Source organism: Terrapene carolina, unplaced genomic scaffold (genome assembly GCF_002925995.2).
Source record: "Terrapene carolina triunguis isolate 2854851 unplaced genomic scaffold, T_m_triunguis-2.0 Scaffold24, whole genome shotgun sequence".
NCBI lineage: Eukaryota > Metazoa > Chordata > Testudines > Emydidae > Terrapene > Terrapene triunguis.
Window position 1 is genome coordinate 2,089,729 of NW_020664375.1, and position 22,203 is coordinate 2,111,931.

The following is a 22,203-nucleotide window of genomic DNA, read 5'->3' on the forward strand; positions in this document are numbered from 1 at the left end:
TTAGATTTGAGGACCGTGGAAGAGGCGGTGACTATGATGGTATTGGCAGTCGTGGTGATAGGGGTGGCTTTGGCAGATTTGACCGTGGTGGAAATAGTCGCTGGTCTGAAAAGTCAGATGAAGATGACTGGTCAAAACCACTTCCACCAAGTGATCGTCTGGAACAGTGAGTAACTTCATTTAGGTATCAGCATGACAATCAAATCTAGGTTAACTAGTAGAATACTGATGTCTTTTATCCTCTGCTTTCAGAGAGCTCTTCTCCGGAGGCAATACAGGCATTAACTTTGAGAAATATGATGACATTCCCGTTGAGGCAACAGGCAGCAACTGTCCTCCACATATTGAAAGTGTAAGCTTTTTAAATTTTTAATATTGAATCTAGATTTTCAGTTGCTATATACCAAGTAAACAAACTTACAAGTGAAACCTGATGAATCTGAGAATTGGTGCTTCTAGTGCTTAAACTATGTCCAGCAACTTTTTCCTCCTGATACATAGTGGATCCACCATACTTCAGTGAATCAGAAAGCATGACCGAACAGTTGGTAAGCAAGCTATGAATGGTGAGAGTCACTTGTTTGACAGCTTCCCTTATGTTGCTTTAATAGCTACATCATAGGAAAGATTTCATCCAGAGAGAAGCATATGTGGTAAAGTGTCTTGTAAGTTTTGGGGTTTTTTGTGTTAAACCTGATGCAATGTGCTTATAGTAGATAAGGTTAAAGAAATGCACCTTGCACTTGGAGTAGAAGGTGGTGAGGTTTGTTATGGTCCTCCATTCCTGGGAGACTTCATTCTAATGTCTCCTCACCCATGGAGAAGGCCTTGTCTCCTATGCAGATTTTTTTTTCTCGTTGAGAATTCCATTGTGTACTCCTGAAGGGAAATCTGCACCCAAAAAAATTTCTGTGCACAATATTTTAAAATTCTGCAGATTTGATTTGTCAAATAAAATGTGGAGGCTCCAGCATGGCAGTGGGGAGCACCCTGCAGCTGTTCCTTCTTCCCCTCCCAACTCAACGGGGAGGCTGCACCCAACCCGACACAACACAAGGGCCTGCCCCTGCACACCAAGTATGGGCAGACAGGCTCAGCTCAGCAGGATCCTAGTGTGGGGTGAGAGGGTTCTGGGTGTGGGCAGCTGAGTGGGGGGGATCTGGATGCACAGGCTTGTTGGGGAGGTTCTGGGTGCAGGGGCAATGGGATGCTGCACAGGGGGTGTTCAGGTGCTGGGGGTTGGTTGGGTGGGGGTATGGGTTCAGCTATTTGGGGATCTGGGTGTGGGATGCTTATTGGGGCAGTACAGGGGGTGGCATGGTGGGTGTGGAGCAGCGCTTCCTGCTACTGGGGAGGTTTCTGAGGGTGTGACCCAGCCTCAGTCGTTCTCTTCCTCTGCAAGGGAAGTCTTGTCCTGGCCAGCTGGGACTAGCAGCAGAGCCTGGGGTAGGGTAGGAGCCACTGGCTGGAGTGTCTCTTCTACCTCACACACCCACCACCCCCCAATTGGTGATTTACCTTTCTGCTGCCTCTCCAGGTGCCCAAAATAAATGCCTGTGCTGCTTTGGAGGGTCTTGAGGCTTCCCTGTGCTTCCCAGTTAGTCACTTTTTTTCTGTGAGGGGATGTGAATTCTGTCAGTGAGCAGTGGTGCAGAATTCCACCAGGAGTACGTTGTGCCAGAGGAGCAAAGTTGTTAACAGTCTTAGTTCTAACTTTAGACTGTCTTTAGGTATCCTGGGCCTACACCAGGTGTTCTCAAAGTTCATTGCACTGCAATCCCCTTCTGACAAGTTACTACATGACCAGGGAGGGGGCCAGAGCCCGAGCCCCACAGCCCTGGATGGGAGTGGAGCTCAGGCTTCAGCTTTGGCCCTGTGTCCCAGCAAGTCTAATGCTGGCCCTGGTTACCCTATTAAAATGCAGTGCTGACATTTTGGGCTCTTGACCCCCCACCTTTTGCAAACTGCTGGCCTAGACCAAGGAGTGCTTTGATAAGGACAGACCTAGAACTTGATTCAAAATTTTATGGGAAGCCAACTTAGAGTGGAAGACAGGTGTGATCTGCTCATAGTAGCTTGTGTTGCTGAAGTGATGAGCTGCAGCGTTTTATACTAGCCAGAGTTTACAAAGTGTTGAAGTGTGTTTTCATGCTCCAGTATCATGTATTGCTGTAGTCCAGCTGAAAGGTGACAAAGGCATGAATGACTGAGGCCAGGTCTTCACCATGATGTGACAGTCTCCTGGCCAGCTGGAGATGATAAAAGCATTACTTGTGGCTATTGTGATGTGAAAGTGTCCAAAGGAATCCAAGTGAACTCCTAGGTTACAGACTGAACTGACCACTTGTGAATGTGAACTTGCAATCTGTACCATGGTTGTGAACTCAATAGTTTTCTCTGCCCACCAGCATCACCTGTTTTACCCAGGTTAGCTTCATCCAAGCAGTGGACCATCTTGGTGGTGCTTGTTATGTGTGCTGAAGGATAGGTAGAGCTGTCATCTGCATCTTCCTGTACTTGAGTCCATGTGATCTTACAGTTCACCTGTTAATTGAATGTTGATATTGGAAAGGACCAGAAGAATTCATGTTTGTGGAACCCTGCAAGCAAGGGTTCTAGTGGTGCAGGTGCAGTTTCCATCACTATTCGTTAGGTGCATCCTTCCAGAAAGGACTCAAGCCACTTTAGTGCATTACCCTGGACTCTTGCCACATCTCTAGTAAAGACAGCTGCGTTGAATGCTGCAAAGAGACCCATGAGAATGAATGTTTGTCCTGTATCTATCTATTGACTGAAAGAGGCACTAATGCTCTCTAAAGCCGTTTCAGTTCCATGTCCTGGCCTGAATCCAGATTGTGCTGGGTCTAGAGTGCTGTCTTCAGTTAAATGAGCTTGTAGTTGGCCTCTTGCTCATTTCTCTGAGCTTGCTCAGGAATGGGAGTTTTGACAGTAGGCAGTAGATGGCTAGGATTGAAATATCCAGGGTGGGTTTCATTGTTGGTCAGAATATTGCATGTTTGAAGGAGGAAAAGAAGGTTCCTCCTCTGAATCAGGTGTTCATAACCCATTCACAAGCCAGGAAGGACATGGGTTGGATTCATGAGTCTTTCCTTGGAACTCCTTTAGGGGGTGTCCAGAACTTCTTGATGAGTCCATATGCCAAACTCCAGGAATGCAGGTAGGCTTTTGGTTGGGTTCATTGTTTCATCATGTCTGAATCATACCTCCATCTGTTTTAGGGTATCCCAAAAAAGGTCACTTGTGTAGGCAGTGGGGATGGAAGGGGCTGTTTGGAGGACAGTGTAGAATGGTAACAGTTCAGTCCTTGACTCCTCATCCTTTAGCAGGTGTTGGAATTTTATTGAATCCATCAGTGTTTGTGATTGAATCAGGATCACTTCTGTTTGTTGCCCGGGCACTGGAAGGTCTTTGACTGCCATAATGAGGTAATTGTCCAAGGTTGTGGCTGGATTGTAATGTCCTCTGTTAATATTTAGGCCAAAGATCAGGTCCAGGGTATGACCAGCTGTGTGGGTTGGGCCAGAGGTGAAAGTCCTAGGAGGGAGGCAAGCAAGGAGATGTGTGTGGAGGTGTCTTGTTCCGTTGTTTAAGTGGTCTCCATAGCATGTTATCTGAACAGGCACTTCTAAGCCCATGAATAGGAACTCAGTCTCTTAAAATATTTGCCAATCCTGAGTCTTCCTGAAAGTGGATCTCTGCAGCTTCATCAATGTGAAATGTCCCCACTTCTGCTCTTGAGGGAATGGTTTAATCTCCATGGGGGGGCACCCTCCTTGTCCCTAGGCCACTCAGTTGTACACCTGCTTCCACACTATTGATCTTCAAGGCCTTGAACAAACAGAAATAAGTAAGCAGTAGCTATGCTAATAGCACCTTCCTAGCCTAGGCAAGAATGATTCCTAGACCTGCTGTCTTGCCCTTGTAGCTCATCTCCTGATGTAGCAGGACTCTGGTACCATAATCCCATCTTCATCTCCTTTCTATACCTTAAGACCAAGCTCCTTAGCTGGTTCTCTGGCATAGAGTTGGACTACTGTCCTGAGGTTGTCCCTACTCCTGAGCAGCAAGGAGAGAACCAACCTACAAAAGTGTAGAGATGCTTCCAAGTTTGGTGTATCCATCAGTCTGTATTCCCTTCTGAATCTCTCCTCACAGATGTACTTGATAACCCTGGTGCTTTTTAAATCCAGCAGGTAATCACCTAAACTCTAGTAGGGTTTACTTGGCGGCTATTATATAGCCTCTTATCCACCAGTCAAAGGACTGTTTTTACTCACCCTGCCACAGCCAGGTTCCTTAGCAGGTTGTATAATCTGTTCCCTCACTTAAGGAACCCTCTGTTTGAACCTGTGGGGTAGCTGTTCAGTCCTCCACCTGTTCCTCAAGGCTTTGTTCTTAGTCACCGAAACTTTGCCCAGAAAGGTAGGGAATTTAGGGGTGCTCATGGCTGACCCTTTCTATACTACCTTTTTACCATGACAAGGTGACCCTATGCCCCCAGCCTTGTTTACTGCCTGAGTGCTTTTCAGAATTCTATATCAATGGGGACACTTGTCTGTCTGTATCTTACCCCAGACTTTATTTCTTGAGGAGGAGGTTAGCCTCCATATCCTGGATGTAAGAAGTTCCCATACAATCTGCCTTGCCAGAAAAAGATCTTCCAGGGCTTATTCTGGACTGTCTCCTTCCTTATTCAAGAGAATGAAGGAACAGCCAAAGTCTACTCATACCACTGAAGTGGGTTTCTTGTTACAAAGCTGCTGGGGTTCATCTCTTTCTCCTCCCCTCCCCCCCCCTTTCTGTAGTAACTGCTCAATCTACCTCAATAACCTATCATGGACATTTGCAGGAAAACAACCTGGTCCTCCATTCTTCAGTACCTGTTCTACCTGCTTCCAGGGCAGACACTGCCTTTGCTGTCATCAGAACCATGCTAAGATCAGCCTCCTCAAACTGCCTCTGTATTGAGTTACTGCTTGGGAGTCTCCTACAGTGGAGCAGCCATAGCAACACCTCAGGTTACTTATCTCAGTAACTCCTGTTACTGTACAGGTGCCATCTTGAACTTTGTGGCTGAGAAGGAATTGAAGTGGTGGCAGGTCTGCTCCTCTAGATGCCTTTTGCATCAAGGCACAAGTATGTAAAGGTCCCAGGTCTGGACCTGTGGGTACTGCTGATTGCACCCTGATTGAGAGTGTATGGGTGCATGCATCCTATGATGGACCACCCATAGGGACAAAACATCTCAAACTTCAGTTACTGTACAGATAAATAAATTCTACTCTTCAGTGAAATAGGGCAGCAACAGGTGAACGCTGCTTTCTGGATACTGCTTGAACACAGCTTTCTGGGTTTTTTGTCAGGCAACCACCAGTGTAAATACTGTGTTGTTCTCAGCACATGTGATGGCCTGCCAGTATGCCAGTGATCAGGAGACCTGCTATGTAGTCAGTCCATAAGTGCTTTGAGACAACTAATATAGAAAAAATTAATCTGATTAGTGACTGCCTTTCTGGCATCTCTTTATGATGAACTGATCATGACTTGCAGGTTTCTCAGTTTAACACACTGGTCTATTGTGCAAGATTAAACTCTGAATTAAGGACCACAGCCGTACTTTAAAGACAGATTTCATGGGAAAGGGGCAAAGAAGGAACCTAGTGATGCTCTTCTGCTACTGGCTGGTGTTTTGGCAACTTAAAAGCCTGAAAGGTTTTATTGGAGGATATCTTGGTTTATAGAAGTGGTGCAAGAGCTTGTTCTTGCTTCAGTTGTGGGGGGTGTGTGTGTGTGTGTGTGTGTGATAGGAGAGTTTTTTAGATGGGATGTCACGTGATGAGACCACTAGTTCTGTAGTTATGCATAGGTCTCATTTGCTTGGAAGCCTGACTTCTGATGCAAGAGTTCTACTTGGTCTTAAACTTTTATGCTGCTTATACATAAGCAAAGAGGAACCAAGTACATGTCTGTCTTTTTAATATGTCAAGTTTAAAATCTGTTAAATTTGTTTTTTGTGTACATGTACTGAGCAGATTAATCTTATGGATACATGAGTCACTTGGGCTGAGCTAGATTTTCAGTGAGAAGGTTCTGAAGTCAGTCCCCCACTAACTTCTCTTCTCCCCCCCTCCCCCCCAAAATGTCTGTTACAGTTCAGTGACCTTGACATGGGAGAAATTATCATGGGCAACATTGAGCTCACTCGCTACACCCGTCCTACTCCAGTTCAGAAACATGCTATACCTATCATCAAGGACAAGAGAGATTTGATGGCCTGTGCCCAGACAGGTAGGTTTCTGACCTTGCACCTGTAACGATATTGACTTTCCAGTTCAGCTTGAAATGGGGGTGGGAATTGGATCAAATCTTCAAGCTGCAGATGATAAAAATCACTAAAAGGAAAGGAAGGAACTGCTTGCTCATGACAGAAGTCCTCCTGCATTTCCCACATACTGGGAACTGTAGCCTGCTATCCTTAGAGCAAGAACACACTAGCACAAAATCTGGATTGACCAGTTATAGAGGTGAGGGTAACTTACTTGTCATGCCCTCCTCTGTGGGTGCTAGGTGCCTCTTAGTACTTAGAATACGGCATTTTTAAGGTTTTATTACATGTCTGAATTGGCAGAAGCAACCATCTTCTGCCATTGTTAACTGCCATATTTTTAGTGTTCCTTTGGCCCAAGTGAGATCAGTATTAACTCAGAATGTAGTGAAAGGTAGGGGGGAGTAAAATTATCTGCCTTGAGTTCCTGGTTCAAGTGCTTGCTCGTGTCCATTCCATTGTAGGTGTGTACATGCTTGTCACATGCACTTGTGCCAGAAGTGTTTTTCCCTCTGGTATCCATAGGGGGCCCAGCTCTGATGCCCTCTGGAGTGGCATGCATATGCATTAGTAGAAGGTGCATTGCCAGCTTCCCCCCCCCCCCCCCCCCCGTTCCTTCTTACTGCCAGTGACTGTGCTGTAACATCTCCTTGCCTCTCTAGGCTTACTCCTCACAACTAGGCACAGTTGAGAACTTTCTGCATATAGTTAGAAATTTTAGGTTTATTTTATAGTTCCCTTACTGTGGATTTAGTGTTCATTTGTTAGTCCCAAACAGTACTTAGCCTAGGGACAGGGCGTGCCCTGGTCTTCAAATGTGCCTGTTGCAAGAAACGCTTGCCAGTCAGTGATTCCCATAGAAGCTGTTTGAAGTGTTTAGGGGAAACCCATATTAGTGACAAGTGTCACATACACAAGAGCTTCAGAGCACAGAACAAAAAGGAGTGAGATTTGTCTCAGAGCGCTCCTTATGGAGTCGGCCCTTACTGCAGCCTCAGAAGCAACCAGATTGGATTCTGTTCCTAGCACTGCAGCCTCGTTGCAGAGCATACTGCTGACACCGGCCTCAGACCAGCACCAATCCCCATCCCCTGCTACTGGCTAAAAGGCAAAGTCTGGGAGGGGACATTCTCCTGTGTCCCATTAAAGGGAAGGAGAGGGCCAGAGAATAGCAAAGACCCATGAGGGTTGAGTGGTTAAGCCCACTTCAAGATCCACCTGCCACCCCAGGGAGTGGCAGAGGCACTCCACACCTGATGGTGCCATCCATGCTGGAGGCCCTTCAGGCCACTAAGGCTATGGATGTGCCCTGGTTGAGGGGTAAACCTGCTTTGGGACCCTTCCAACAGTCCCCATCAGTGCTGCACCACTCCTTGCCACAGGGGGTGTCCCATCAGCACTTGCTTGAGCAGCACCATCTGCCAGAGTTCCTGGTGTCAGTCCCTGGGCTCAAGGCAGTGATAGCTAGTGGGCTGGTGCAGACCCACAGAGGCGCAGCACCAATCCCCAGAGCCCTGGTGCTAGGAGCACCCAAGACACTCTCTCCCAGCACATGTCACCAATCCAGAGGATTGAGACACCAGTCCCCAGAGCCCTGTTGCTGGACCAACAGTACAGTTCACCACCAGCATGTCCGCAGTCTCCAGCACATCAGTCTACTCACTCAGCTTCCTGCTCCTGCTCGACAGAACAGCATCACTTGCTAAACATAAGGTGTCAATTACCAGGGTACCAGCACCAAGATCATGGCACTGAGAGCCATTGCCCTCGTACAGATCCTCTGCAGAGGTTTGGGACCAGAACTGACAGGATCGGGGTAGACAGGTGGCCTTGGCACTGTCCTGGTCCCCCAGACGTATCCCCCTCCTCAGGCTCCAACAGCAAGGAGATCCTGCCCGTGGGCTAGGACCACCCATCAAGAGCACCAGCATTCCCCGCTGGGCCACCAGTGACAGCATGGGCCAGTGGCCTGCCCCCTGGCAACTCTGGAACCCCTAGGGATTTCCCCAACCATTGCAGGGGCATAGGTCAGCCTTGGGTATCAGACTGTCAGCAATAGCCTCTCACCTGCCTCAGTCTTGGACCTGGAGTCAGAGCAGGCTCCCTGGGTTCAGCAGGGTTGGCAGACCCATACCTGCCTCATCTTCACCTAATGAGGCAATAGCAGGGCCCTTTCACCCGGTTTTCCCCCAGGACAATGCCAAGGCTCACCAGGAGCTCTTGAAGAGGGTCACCTTGAACATGGGGCTGGAAGTCAAGGAGTTGGCAGAGCCCTTGGACTCCTTGTTTGATGTACAGAGTGCAGCAGCCCCTGCCAGGGTGGCATTGCTGGTGCACAAGGGAATGATGAAAATCACTAAGGCTCTGTGGTAGACACATTCCTTGCTGTCCCCATCTCCAAGTGGGCAGAGTGAAAATACCCTTAACGAGGACATAGTATCTTTATACCCACCTTGCCCCAAGCTCAGTGATGTGTCAGCAGCTAACAGACAGGGCCAACTGGGATCAATGCCTAAGAACAAAGAGGCTCGATCTCTTTGGTAGAAAAACTTTTATTCTACATAGACTCCAGCTGAGTGGCCAACCACAAGGCCTTGCTTGGCTGCTATGATTTTAATAGCTGGCAATCCATGGCCAAGTTGTGACTCACAGCCAGAAAACCCTTCCTGGGTTCCTCTGGCAATCAGAGATGAGGGCAGTGGCCAGAACGGCCCTACAAGTGGCCTCAGATGCAGCAGATCTATGGCCCAAACCATATCGTCAGCTATTTCAATGAGGCGTGTGTTCTAGTTGCAGTCATCGGGCCTTTCAACACAGGTTCAACAGTCAATCCAGGACTTCCCATTCAATGGTTTGGCACTATTTTCAGAACAGACAAACAGTAAATTGCACAACCTGAAAGACTTGAGGGCTACTTTGTGCACCATGGGCCTATACATGCCAGTGCTGATAAGTGGCTTAAGCAACAACAAACCCATAGGTTTGGGAGCCAACCTTGGTCAGAGTCCTTATAAAAAAGGGCAAGAGCTATAAGCACCAGCAAGGCCACCAGTCAGCATTCTCTACAAACTTGAGCTCCATCCATAACCAACTGGGTGGTAAGCTCCCCTGTTTTCCAACTGTCTCCTGGAACTGGCCATGGCCTCCTACTCAGCCACCAGACCTACTGTCGCAGGATCATTGTTGGCATGCAGGAGCCAGTCTTACCTCTCTCCACCTCACGGCTTGGATGCTGCATGCACTCTAATCAGGTACAGCAGGTTCTCTTGGAAAGCAGCCCTCCACCAGAGCAACTTACCTGGCAAAGTGGAAGAAGCACTTCTCCTGCTGGGCATCTGAGCACATCATCTCCCCAACCCAGTCGTCTTTACAGTTCATCTTGGATTACTTGCTTCATTTAAAGCACATGGGCCTTGCCTTTTCTTCAGTCAAGGTGCGCCCGGCAGCCATATTGGCTTTCCATCCTCGTATCCAGGGTAAATCTGTATTCTCGCATGAGATGTCAATCAGGTTCCTGAAGGGCCCTTAATAGCTCTTTCCACCAATCTGGGACCCGGTCCCACCCCTTATACTGGTGCATACATGCGCCACACCAGAGCCAGTCATCTACAGATACCACAGGGGGATGGGGGGGACTTCCAGCACCGGTGCATGTGGTAAGCGCACACCTACAATAGAATGGACATGAGCAACATCTCAAACACAACTCTTATCTCTTGCCTTGTTAACAATGTCAGGAGCACAGTCTAGTTCAGCTAGGTTGTTTGGAATACTGTGTAAGGTGTTGCAGCTGATAACTTGATGGAAGTATTGATGCTTTTATTGTCAAGATTAACCTTTGTATTTCTTAATAGGTTCTGGGAAAACTGCTGCATTTCTTCTACCAATATTGAGTCAGATCTATACAGATGGTCCTGGTGATGCTTTGAGAGCTATGAAGGCAAGTTCTTAGATGTGCAGTCCAAGAAATGTGAAAACCAGATCAGTCCCCCGCAGGATGCTTTTCTTGCCTGCAATTTTTCTGTTAATATTTATTCTTTCTAGATATGTCTGATTATAGTAGTCGTACTAACAAGCAGTCTGTTTCAGAGAGGCCTGTGCCCAATTTCTTACCCCCAATAATTTAGAGGGCAGCTTCAGAGAGCTGCTCATTTGTTGCTTGTCTGCTCACTTAGAGGCATTGTGGTCCGTGTGTGTGTGTGTGTGGTGGGTTTTTTTATTGACTCACAAACAAACATATTACCATCTAATGAACAAATCAGTCTTCATTCAGACACTCATAACAAAAGAGGAAGACCTTAAAACAAAACTGCTTGAAGCCAAATTTCACTTCAGTTTAGGCCAGTGGAGGACTACAGAGCTGTTCTTAATGGTCTAGGACCTAAACTCTTCTTTAGGACTAGTCAGATAATAGAAGTATGAAAGGATCTCGTGCAGTGTGGCTTCCAGAATGAAGGCTGAAAAAACCATACTGGTAATAAGCATGTCTTGTAGCCACTGAAATGTGGCTATTTCTAAGTATAAAGTTACTCCATGGTGCAATAAGATTCTCTTCTCTCTTCTTTCCCCCCCCCCCCCCCCCCCCCCCCCCCCCCAAACATCAGAGTATTGAATCCCTTTTGTAAGACTTAAAAATAAATAATGTTCACAGGGAGTCTCTAAAATCTCTGTAGTTCTGCTCCCTAAAGACCTATTGTTAGCATGGTCACCTAGCATTCCTGATAGTGCAGTTGGGACACAAGTCTTCAGAACCAATGCCTAAAGTATGATTGAGACTTTCTGCTGTGGAAGACTTCCTGTACTTCTTTTTAACAACTCGTAGCAACAGGTCCTTTGGAATATAAATAGCCTTGAGAGCCTTGATTGCAGGTAGAGGTCCACTTTAGAGCAAAAAAAGCTGTAGATGCTCCATTTTGTCTGATCCATGCTCAGCAAAGAGTGGATCCTTGCGGTGCTGGTGGCAAGAAAGTTTCAGAATTGCGGGGGAAGGATGTGCCTGGGGTTTGAAATGGCTTTAGTTTCAACTCTTTAAATTGGAAGTATTTATTATTCTAAATGTTGTCCTTCAGGAAAATGGAAGGTATGGACGCCGTAAGCAATACCCAATCTCTCTAGTCCTGGCTCCAACTAGAGAACTGGCAGTGCAGATCTATGAAGAAGCCAGAAAGGTATCTTTGGCAACTTGTCTGTATAATATCATGAGCTTTTTAAAAAACAGAAAATAACTAGTTCTGTTCTTACAGTTTGCATATCGTTCCAAAGTTCGTCCTTGTGTTGTCTACGGTGGTGCTGACATTGGTCAACAGATACGTGACTTGGAACGTGGATGTCACTTGCTTGTGGCAACTCCAGGACGTCTGGTTGACATGATGGAGAGGGGGAAGATTGGATTGGACTTTTGCAAGTAGGTGAAATGATCTGGAATTTGACAGTCTTAAAAATGTCTATAGAATTTCTGACAGATCCTGGAACTTAGCTGTCGGTTTTTTAAACTAAAAAACCATATAAATGTAAATAGTAGCGATCCATAGGATTTTTCTCATGTTTTGCTAGACAGTCATTTAGGAAAGGCTTAGTAGTTGAACAGTTAGATTTCACAATACAAATCCCATATATGCCTGTTGTATGAATAATGAACACTTCTCAGGTTCTAAAACACGGCAGTATTTGCATAACACCATTTCTCTTCTTCCTCTCCCAGCCCTCCAATATTCCTCTGGTCTCACACTCAGATAATGGCTCTCCAGCAGCCTGCATCTATTTAGAAGTCTCCTACAAACTTGCTTCTTGTACTAATCTAGCATGCTGTGGATGAGACACTCTAAGCCAGTGTTTCTCAAACATAGCCACCAGGGCCTTCTCTTGGGTCCACTGCCTCCTGGGTAGTGATTGGGGGTGGGGGAGAAGAGTTGGGTTTGCCCCCCTTTCCAAATCACAACTGGCCCCTGCTGCCTTGCTACCCACCTCCCCATCCACAGCTTAATTTGTCCCCCAGCTTGCCAGGGTTGAGTAAATCTGCTGTGAAAAGTGATATTTGTAAGTTTAATACTGCTTTTCACTGCCTCCTAGCTAGCTAGCAAGCCTGCTGCTGTGAAAAATATTAACAAACTTACAAATATCACTTCACAGCAGCAAGCTGCTAGCTAGCAAATCTTTATTTAAAAAAAGAAAGCCAGCGAAAGAAACAACAAAAGATAAGAACATGCAAAGCACCTTACTCTTGGTTCTGTTCTCTTTAGGTCAGGTAAAGAATGGAAACCACTATACATTATTTTTATTACTGTTTGCCAAAAAAAACCCCCCAAATTCTTCATAAATTACAATGATTTGGACATATTTATGTGCATGTTTTTTTTCCCTAAAATTAACTAGTATTTTTAGGAAAAATTGTTAGAGCAAGCAAGAGTTGGTGGTCGCACTCTGAGGCCACCAAAAAATTTGTTGAGAACCCCTACTCTAAGCTGAGGTTCCTATGGGAATGATCATGCTGTGTGCTCCGAGAATTTTACTGCCAAACTAGCTGTCAAACAAACATTTGTAAAAGCGTGCCTTAATGCTGTTAAATTGACTAGTTATCATCTAAAATGACAGCTCATAAATACTTCCCAACTAATGTCGGGTCATACAAGCAGTCATTGAATAATCTTGGCATACTGCATTAAATATTTAATTGCCAATTGTTTTTTTTTTTAAAAATAGCCTGGCTTGTGTGTGGGGATAAAAAAACTACTGTATGTACTTGTCCGTTAGCCTGTTTGTTTATAAGCTGACTCTCTCTCTCCCTCCTCCTTCCCCCCCCCCCCCCACCCAAAATAATAAGGAAAAAAAAACAAAACATGCCCCAACTTTCATAAGCCAACCCTATATTTCAGGGGTTGGGAAACTTTGGCTCCCGGCCTGTCAGGGTAAGCCACTGGCGGGTCGGGACGTTTTGTTTACTTGGAGCGTCTGCAGGCACAGAGCCCCTCAGCTCCCGGTGGCTGCGGTTTGCTGCTCCAGACCAATGGGGGCGGCAGAAAGCAGCATGGGCCAAGGGATGTGCTGTCCGCCACTTCCTGCTGCTCCCATTGGCCTGGAGCGGTGAACCGTGGCCAGTGGGAGTCCAAATCGGCCAAACCTGGAGATGCGACAGGTAAACAAACCGGCCCAGCCTGCCAGGGTGCTTACCCTGGCAGGCTGCGTGCCAAAGGTTGACGATCCCTGTATTAGATACTCAATTCAATGATTCTGTAGAGTTTAAAATCCTCAAATTTTGGTGTAGACCCATTTATAAGTTGACCCCCTGTTCTTTGATGCGTCTTTTTTTTTTTTACCAGAAATATTCGGTTTATGAACGAGTATATATCGTAATTTAAAAAAACCTGTTTTTCCTCACTATAAGCAATTTTGATTCTGTTTATCTATTCCCAGATACCTGGTACTGGATGAAGCTGATCGCATGCTTGATATGGGGTTTGAGCCTCAAATTCGCCGTATTGTTGAACAAGATACTATGCCACCAAAGGGAGTGCGTCATACCATGATGTTCAGTGCTACTTTTCCCAAGGAAATCCAGGTACTGTCTGGCTTGAGGCTTTTTTGACCTACAAGCTTAATGTAAGTACTTTCTGAACTCCCCCAGTCTTTGTGGGGAAAAACAGTGGGAATCTTTTTGTCTACCTCTAGATGCTTGCCCGTGACTTCCTGGATGAATATATCTTTCTGGCTGTTGGCAGAGTTGGCTCTACATCTGAGAACATCACACAGAAAGTAGTGTGGGTGGAAGAGTCAGACAAACGGTCATTTCTGCTTGACCTGCTAAATGCCACAGGTAAAGACTGTTTGGGAGAATTTCAACACAGCTCTAATGGCTCAGGTAATGAGAATCTATGTTAGGTGGAGGAAAAGCTGTTAGTCTTTTCCTCCCTGTTTTTTTCATATGTTGTGAATGTTTTGGCTTTGACTTAAAACAGTATGCATGCAAATAAACTACTTGGGTAATATAAACATCATGGGAGGGGGAGTGGCCTTGGTACTCATCTCTCATTGAATGAAGTAATGTAATGGAGCAGAAGATAACTGCCTTTTACCACGTGGGGGGTGCTAAATATTTGCAGATGTAGCATTGCTGGTGGCAAATCTGTGGTTTAACTTCTTGCATTAGGTAAAGATTCACTGACTCTGGTGTTCGTGGAGACTAAAAAGGGAGCTGACTCTCTGGAGGACTTTCTCTACCATGAAGGATATGCTTGTACAAGCATTCATGGAGATCGCTCTCAGAGAGACAGAGAGGAAGCTCTACACCAGTTCCGTTCAGGCAGAAGCCCAATTCTGGTTGCCACAGCAGTAAGTGTCTAACTTTTTTTTCTTTCTATAAGACGTTTAGTTTATTTTACTTTGTTCTTGTGAAGCTTTGCTAAGAGCTGACGGTTGAACTTCTTCACCATTAGGTTGCAGCAAGAGGATTGGACATTTCAAATGTAAAACATGTCATAAACTTTGACTTGCCAAGTGACATAGAAGAATATGTACATCGCATTGGTCGTACAGGCCGTGTGGGAAACCTTGGTAAGACTTTTAAGTGCATTGTCTACTAAAAGATGCTCTTCAAATGTAGTATTCCAGTGGGTTATAAGTAACACTATATACATTCTCTAATAAGAGTAAACTTGAACTACAAAACAAAGCTTACTTGAGCTACTGCTTCAGACAAACCCACTTCTAGTCTTTGCAGCAGTAATCTTAATTCCAGTTTTATTAAACTGAGCAAAATTCCATGCAAGTCTTATTGCTCCAGTGTCTCTCCCATTGGTACCTTCACTGCCTATTTGACAAAACGCAAATAAAGTGTTCTTAAAATGAACAACATGTGCTCGTTCATCATATATTTGTTATAGCAGTCTCAGATGTGGCAGAATGTGGGTAAAATGGAGCAGGAGACCTACTATTCTCCCCCAAGGAATTGTCACACATTTAATTAACACTTTAACAAGCATCAGTGTGGAATGGTGGCCGAACCATGAAGGGGCATACGAATGTTTAGCATATCTGGCATGTAAATACCTTGCAATGCTGGCTACAAAAATGCTGTGCAAATGCCTGTTCTCACTTTCTGGTGACATTGTAAATAAGAGGGCAGCATTATCTCTTGTAAATGTAAGCAAACTTGTTTCTCTTAGTGATTGGCTGAACAAGAAGTAGGACTGAGTGGACTTCTAGGCTCTAAAGTTTTACCTTGTTTTAAGTGCAGTTACACAACAAAAACTACATTTGTAAATTGCACTTTCACAACAAATTGCACCACAGTACTTGTATGAGGTGAACTGAAATACTTCCTTTTATCATTTTTACAGTGCAAATGTTTGTAATAAAAAATCAAGTGAGCACTGTACTTTGTATTCTGTGTAATTGAAATCAATATATTTGAATGTTGAGAAAAAACAATACCAATTAAATTAAATTTAACAGTGTACAATCTAATCCGGTTTAATCAATTACATTTTTTAGGTAATTGCATGTGTTAACTGATAACTTGACAGCCCTAGAAACCAGTACAGCAGAGTTCCAGTTGGCGTTCTTTCTAAAAAAAAAAAGCTGCTAAATTTTTGCATGCAAGTGCACATGGACCAACTGCCATTTATGCATGTTCTGTTAAAACACAAACCAATACAAATGAGGAAATAAAAGTATTTGGAATGCAGTCGTTGCTGCAAGAGCTGGTATAACACCATAATCTGAATTAAAGTTATACCAAGTCCTGTAGGCTGGTTCCCTAACACCAGGTTAATAAAGCAACTTGCCACAAGAGAAGGCTCACTGACACTTCTGCTTCATTGAGAGAGCTCTCAAAGTGAATTCCTGGGGAAGGAAATGGGAACCAACATCAGTTGGATGTTGGCTGATTTACTGTAAATCTCAGAGGAAATTCTGCATCTGCTTGGTGTATCTTCCTACCTGATCCCCAATTACATAGTATTCTAAAGTTTTGTATGTCAAACCTCAAGTAAAGAGAAACTAGCAAGCTTGCATGCACTCCTTCAAGCCTAGTGGTGTCTCTGACAGATGCTTACTTTTATTAGGCAGCTTCCTGTCCTAAGACCAATTTCAAGTATCTTTAAAGTTCAGTACAAGCCTAGCCTGTTTAATATAAAACCCACCAACTAACTCTTTTTTATATTTATATATTTATATAAAAAATTATTTTTTTGGTCCTCCTGTTCAAGACACTATTTCTGTGTAGCTCAGATGAACTTGTACTTGAAGCATCATACCAAGTTACCTAATGTTGAGAATCAAACTTTTTTTTTTTTTTAAAGGCCTTGCCACCTCATTCTTCAATGAGAGGAACATAAACATCACCAAGGACTTGCTAGATCTCCTTGTTGAAGCTAAACAGGAAGTACCATCGTGGTTGGAAAACATGGCTTATGAGCAGATTCATAAGGGTGGTAGCAGTCGTGGGCGTTCGAAGAGGTAACTTGAATAGGACTCTGACTACTTAAGAGCATAATCCATTTCATGCCAGTTCCATGGTTGCAGATTCGGGTTCCTATTGCCTAAACCTTTGCTTTAATTACACTTCAGATTGGCGGGTTAGCTAAAACGGTCTTCCATGTTGATATATTTTAGTACTGCTGTCGCTGTGATTGCACTGTGGCTCCTCTAAACTGCTCCAAGTTGTTGGTCTTAACATTTCTCTTCCTTTAGAGTAGAGTTGGAAATACAAATGATCTCTGAGAATTTGCTTTTCCATTAGAAATATTAGACGTTTTTCTTCAGTTTGCTTCAAACTGAGCCCCTCATAGGAAGCCACATCTTGTCATTTAAGTCCCCTCTATGCTAAAATGTCCTATTCTGAAAGTCTCCAAAATCCAGTTAAACTGATCAGGAACAAACTCCTCTTTTAAGAGCTGGATAATCATTTTGGGATGAGGAACAAGTACGACACATTTTTTTTTTAAACATTAGAAACGGTTGGAAAACTGGACTTTCAAGATTTACTCTACAGTGGGTTCTGATGTTAAGCTGTTAAACAGATGAATTTGTTTAGCAAGTTAACCATTTTTGATTTAGTGAATGGGGCTGTTTAATATTGTAGTGAATCTTTAGTGGTCACCCACAAATTGCTTTTGCTTTATTTACATGTTAAAGGGAGCAGGATTATTCATGTTGGAAGGGCAACAAAAGTGTGCTTTTCCACTTGGAATAGAATAGATGTGCTTTTTATTTATTTTATTTTTTAAAGCTGCTATTATGCAGTATAAAGCAAGGTCTCAATCATATTGCTTCACCTGAGACACTTTTTACTGCTGTATGATATTTATTCTGTCCTGTTAACCAACAAATGAATTGCTGCTATGTGGACAGGAATATTTCTTGTTGCAGTGCTATACTGTGGGTTCCAAGCCAGTAAACATGGGGCTGAAGATATTGTAGCCATCTTTGTAGATGGCTATAGATTAAGAGGGAGTGAACTCTTTCATATAGGAAAAACAACTCTAGATGGTGCAGCAGAATAAATCAATAGCATAATTGTTTTTTTATTTTAAAAAAAGTGCTTATGAAATGTCACTAGTTTATTTTCATATTAATGATATATAGGTATCAGTTTGTGGAGTGAATTATTAATGGTAGGTGTCACTAGTTCCTTAAATAGCTAGTACTGCTCGTCAGCTGCTTCCTCTACCCCAGTTGTACAGGGGTGGGTTGTACTGCATCGGACCTAGAACTGAACTCTAGAAAAGCAACTCTTGTTAATTAGTGTAGGTTTCTACATTCTTGCAATCGGTTATGGTTTATTCAACTGAAAAGTAAGCCACGTAGATTGAACAGTAGCACCTTTTCCTCAGCTTATGTCAAATGGCATGTTGACAGTCTCATGCTGTCCAAGTAGCAATGAGAGGCTTGCAAGCAACAAACTCTGGTGCTGAAACTAAGCAATAAGGGCACTGCTATATTCTGCAAATATTCATTTCAAACCGCTTTACAAAACTCTACCCTAGCTTTCAAAGCTGCTATCTTAATTGCATTCTACCAGAATGCAATAAGAACAAGCTGTGAATAATATTGTTTCTTCCTGTATAGTCGGTTCAGTGGAGGATTTGGTGCCAGAGACTATCGAACAAGTAGCGGTGGCAGCAGTAGTAGCTTTAGCAGTAGTCGACCAAGCAGCAGCCGCAGCGGTGGTGGTGGCAGTAGCAGCAGCAGCCATGGAGGCAGCAGAGGATTTGGAGGTAATTGTCTGTCTGGAATCAAATACAAAGGAGGGAGCTGGTGGTGGCAGCTTCAAAACAAGCTCTGAATCCTTTTTTTTAGGAAAACTAGGTCTTGTCTTAAAACAAATGTATAAAGTAGCCAACTCTCAAATGTGTCTGTAAGGGCTGTGAATTTACTATAGCCTGTAACATTGAACTTAACAATTCAGAGGATTTAGCTGGCACAGTAATATCCTTTTGTGGTACCCAAAATTATGGTAAGCAGGTTACACACTGAAGCTTTCCTAATCTTAGTTTTAGCTTTACAATACCATGTATAGTCAGTGTCTTCTCTTCTTTCCCCACCCCCCACAGTGTCTTTGGGCCACAGAAAACTTCTGTCCAGGGAAGAAGCAAAAGGGGTAGATTAGTGATTCTCAAACTTTTGTACTGGTGACCCCTTTCACATAGCAAGCCTCTGAGTGTAGATTCTCCCCCCCCCCCCCCCAATAAATTAAACACTTTTTAAAATATATTTAACACCATTATAAATGCTCGATGCAAAGCAGGGTCTGGGGTGGGGGCTGACAGCTCACAACCCCCCATGTAATAACCTCACAACCCCCTGAGGGGTCCCAACCCCAGTTTGAGAACCCCTGGGGTAGACTGAAAGGATGTAAAGGTTTTAGTAAGTTAAGAAAAAGCTGATGTGGTTTTTTTCACCCCAATAGGTGGTGGCTATGGAGGCGGCTTCTACAACAGTGATGGATATGGAGGAAACTATAACTCCCAGGGGGTTGACTGGTGGGGCAACTGAATCTGCTTGCAGCAGATATCCTACCAAACAAGCTAATATGGAAACCACATGTAACTTAGCCAGACTATACCTTGTGTAGCTTCAAGAACTCGCAGTACATTACCAGCTGTGATTCTCCACTGAAATTTTTTTTAAGGGAGCTCAAGGTCACAGAAGAAACAAAAGGAACAAGCAGCCCTATTTTGAAGGTGAAGATTCCATTGCTGTAGTCAGGATTAACTCCCCTCCCAGCCACCCCCAACCCCAAACTGCATTTCTAATTTTGTGACTGAGGATCATTTGTTTGTTAATGTACTGTGCCTTTAACTTTAGACAACTTTTATTTTGATGTCCTGTTGGCTCAGTAATGCTCAAGATATCAATTGTTGACAAAATCAAAATTACTGAACTTGAGCTAAAATCAAACCTTGGCACACAGGTGTGATACAACTTAAACAGGAATCATCGATTCATCCATAATATTACAAAAACTTATGCGGTAGCCTGCATTAGGGCTTTTGATACTTGCAGATTTGAAAAAAACCAAACAAACATCTTGAAGCATATCAATGGAATTCGTTTCTAATGTGGCAAAACTGTACTAAGTTAAAGTTCTGATTTGCTCACTCTATCCTGGATAGGTACTTAGAACCTGATAGTCTTTAATAAGCCATTCCAGTCATGATGAGATGATGTATGGATACATGCATACATTAAAAGCACTGTTTTTGAAGTTAATGCAAGTAAATACAGCAATTCCTTTTTCAATGTTTAGGCAGATCATTAATGTGAGCTAGCCAAATGTGGGCAGAATATTACAGGGAGCGTTTAAAGGTCTGATAACTTGAAATAGTTTTTAGGAGAATTCATCTATTTAGACTTTTTAAAAATGCCTGCCATATGAAATTGAAATGGTAGAATGGCTGACCACGACAGTGACTGGTCCTCCTTAAGGGCCTGACTGATTTTGGTCTAATAACGCATGCTAGTGTTGATGTTTTTTGGTCAAGAGGGTATGAACAGGAAGAATTATGCAGCAGGCTTTATTTTAATGCAGATTCACATTACTCTGTTCAAGCTGCGTTGAGATGTTAAACTGGCTTACTGTAGACTTTGTAAAATGGCTCCAGAAGAGTAACAAACAAATCTTGAGATCACAGAGGTTGGAAATGTACATAACTGCACAAGGTTTCAATTCTGCTATTAAAGTGCAGTTTTAGTCAGTTTTAGTTGCATAGGTTTCCATTGTATTTATAGTCTGTTTATGCTAAATCTGGCCAAAGATAAGTATTGTCCACCAGTAAAATGCCTCTGCCACTTGGAATTTCTGTGCTAACTTTTGTGGCCAGAGCCATTATCAACTCTTAATCTACAGTGGCATAGGAAAATGGCAAAAATCTCCTAAAGTGCAATAGATTTTTTCAAGTGTATTGTGCCTTGTTCTAAAACTTTTATTAAGTAGGTGCACTTGACAGTATTGAGGTCATTTGTTATGGTGCTATTTCAATTAGTCTAGGTTTAGGCCCTTGTACATTTTGCCCATAACTTTTTACAAAATACTTCTTTTATTGCACATTCAGAGAATTTTATATATGTCTTGTGTGCGTGTCCTTAACTTCCAATCTTATTTTGTCTCTTGGAGATTGAACGCAGCTTGTCTAAGGAGAAGGAACTAGATTCTAAAATTTATTTGGGACCATGGGAATGATAGCTGGGAAGAAAACTATTTGCACACGAGATTTCTAGATACTTTTTGCTGCTAGTTTTGTGTAATATTTATTGAACATTTTTGACAAATATTTATTTTTGTAAGCCTAAAAGTGATTCTTTGAAAGTTTAAAGAAACTTGACCAAAAGACAGTACAAAAACACTGGCACTTGAATGTTGAATGTCACCGTATGCGTGAAATTATATATTTCGGGGTAGTGTGAGCTTTTAATGTTTAAGTCATATTAAACTCTTAAGTCAAATTAAGCAGACCCGGCATTGGCGGTGTAGCCATAACTTTCTGATAGTAAAACAAAAATTGGCAACTTAAAATTAAACATGCCAAGGTTTTGATACACTTGTCTTAAGATATTAATGAAACACTTCTAAACACTGATGTGAAGTGTCCAGATTCTCAGATGTTTGTTTGCGTGAGTTTTGTTTAGTTGTGTGTGGTTTTGTTTTTGTTTTTTATTTTTCAGTGAATGTCTGGCACATTGCAATCCTCAAACATGTGGTTATCTTTGTTGTATTGGCATAATCAGTGACTTGTGCATTTTAGCAAGTTTTATCAGCCAGCAATATTTTCAGTTCAGAAATAAGGATTAAAAATCATATGCAAAGAATGGGTTTAAACTTGCTGAATGTGTAAATTCAACTTCAAGTCACTGTAGGTTTAGTAATTGCTTATTGTATTAGTTTAGATGCTAGCACTGCATGTGCTGTGCATTACTCTTGATTTTATTAAAATAAAAAGTTGAACTGCACAGAGTCCACTCATTTTTTTTAAGCGTCACTGTCATGTATCATGCCTGTAAACTGAATAATTTGGTGCAATCTCTGATCTTGCAACTTCGTAGCACATTAAAGTGCTGGCTGAGATAATGAACCATCTGGCACCTGACCCATTTATGCTAGTACAAAATGTAGTGGCAGAGTTGTCCTGTATACCCATCATTTGAGATGGGCAGGTGTTGCCTCAGTTGTATATGAGAGATCTGTATTCTGCAGTAAGTAGACATGGAAGGGGGGGTTCTCCCCCCCGCCCCCCATATCCCTTACTTCAGCCTCTGCATGCCAGGTAAAGGTGCTCTAAAAGTCTCTGATCTGGCCAGGGGACACAACTTACTGAAACTGTGGAAGATTGCCACAAGCTGAGGACCCCATCACAAACTGGGGT

At 43.4% G+C, this 22,203-nt stretch overlaps 1 protein-coding gene across 4 annotated transcripts in view; it reads left to right on the forward strand.

Moving 5' to 3' along the window:
- Positions 1–21,790, forward strand: part of LOC112116989 (DEAD-box helicase 3 X-linked) — a 36,695-nt gene extending 14,905 nt beyond the window's left edge. For 2 of the 4 annotated variants that reach the window (XM_024214785.1, XM_024214787.1), the window contains 13 exons: positions 5–166; positions 253–352; positions 6,174–6,309; positions 10,201–10,286; positions 11,416–11,514; positions 11,590–11,750; positions 13,757–13,901; positions 14,012–14,201; positions 14,490–14,671; positions 14,776–14,893; positions 16,642–16,798; positions 18,410–18,558; positions 19,251–21,790. In XM_024214785.1, the coding sequence (XP_024070553.1) occupies positions 5–166; positions 253–352; positions 6,174–6,309; positions 10,201–10,286; positions 11,416–11,514; positions 11,590–11,750; positions 13,757–13,901; positions 14,012–14,201; positions 14,490–14,671; positions 14,776–14,893; positions 16,642–16,798; positions 18,410–18,558; positions 19,251–19,336 (1,771 nt within the window). In that variant the 3' untranslated portion in view covers positions 19,337–21,790. The remainder of the gene's footprint in view (positions 1–4; positions 167–252; positions 353–6,173; positions 6,310–10,200; positions 10,287–11,415; positions 11,515–11,589; positions 11,751–13,756; positions 13,902–14,011; positions 14,202–14,489; positions 14,672–14,775; positions 14,894–16,641; positions 16,799–18,409; positions 18,559–19,250) is intronic. The other 2 variants (XM_024214786.1, XM_024214788.1) reach the window with 1 other exon arrangement.
- Positions 21,791–22,203: the final 413 nt, after the last annotated feature.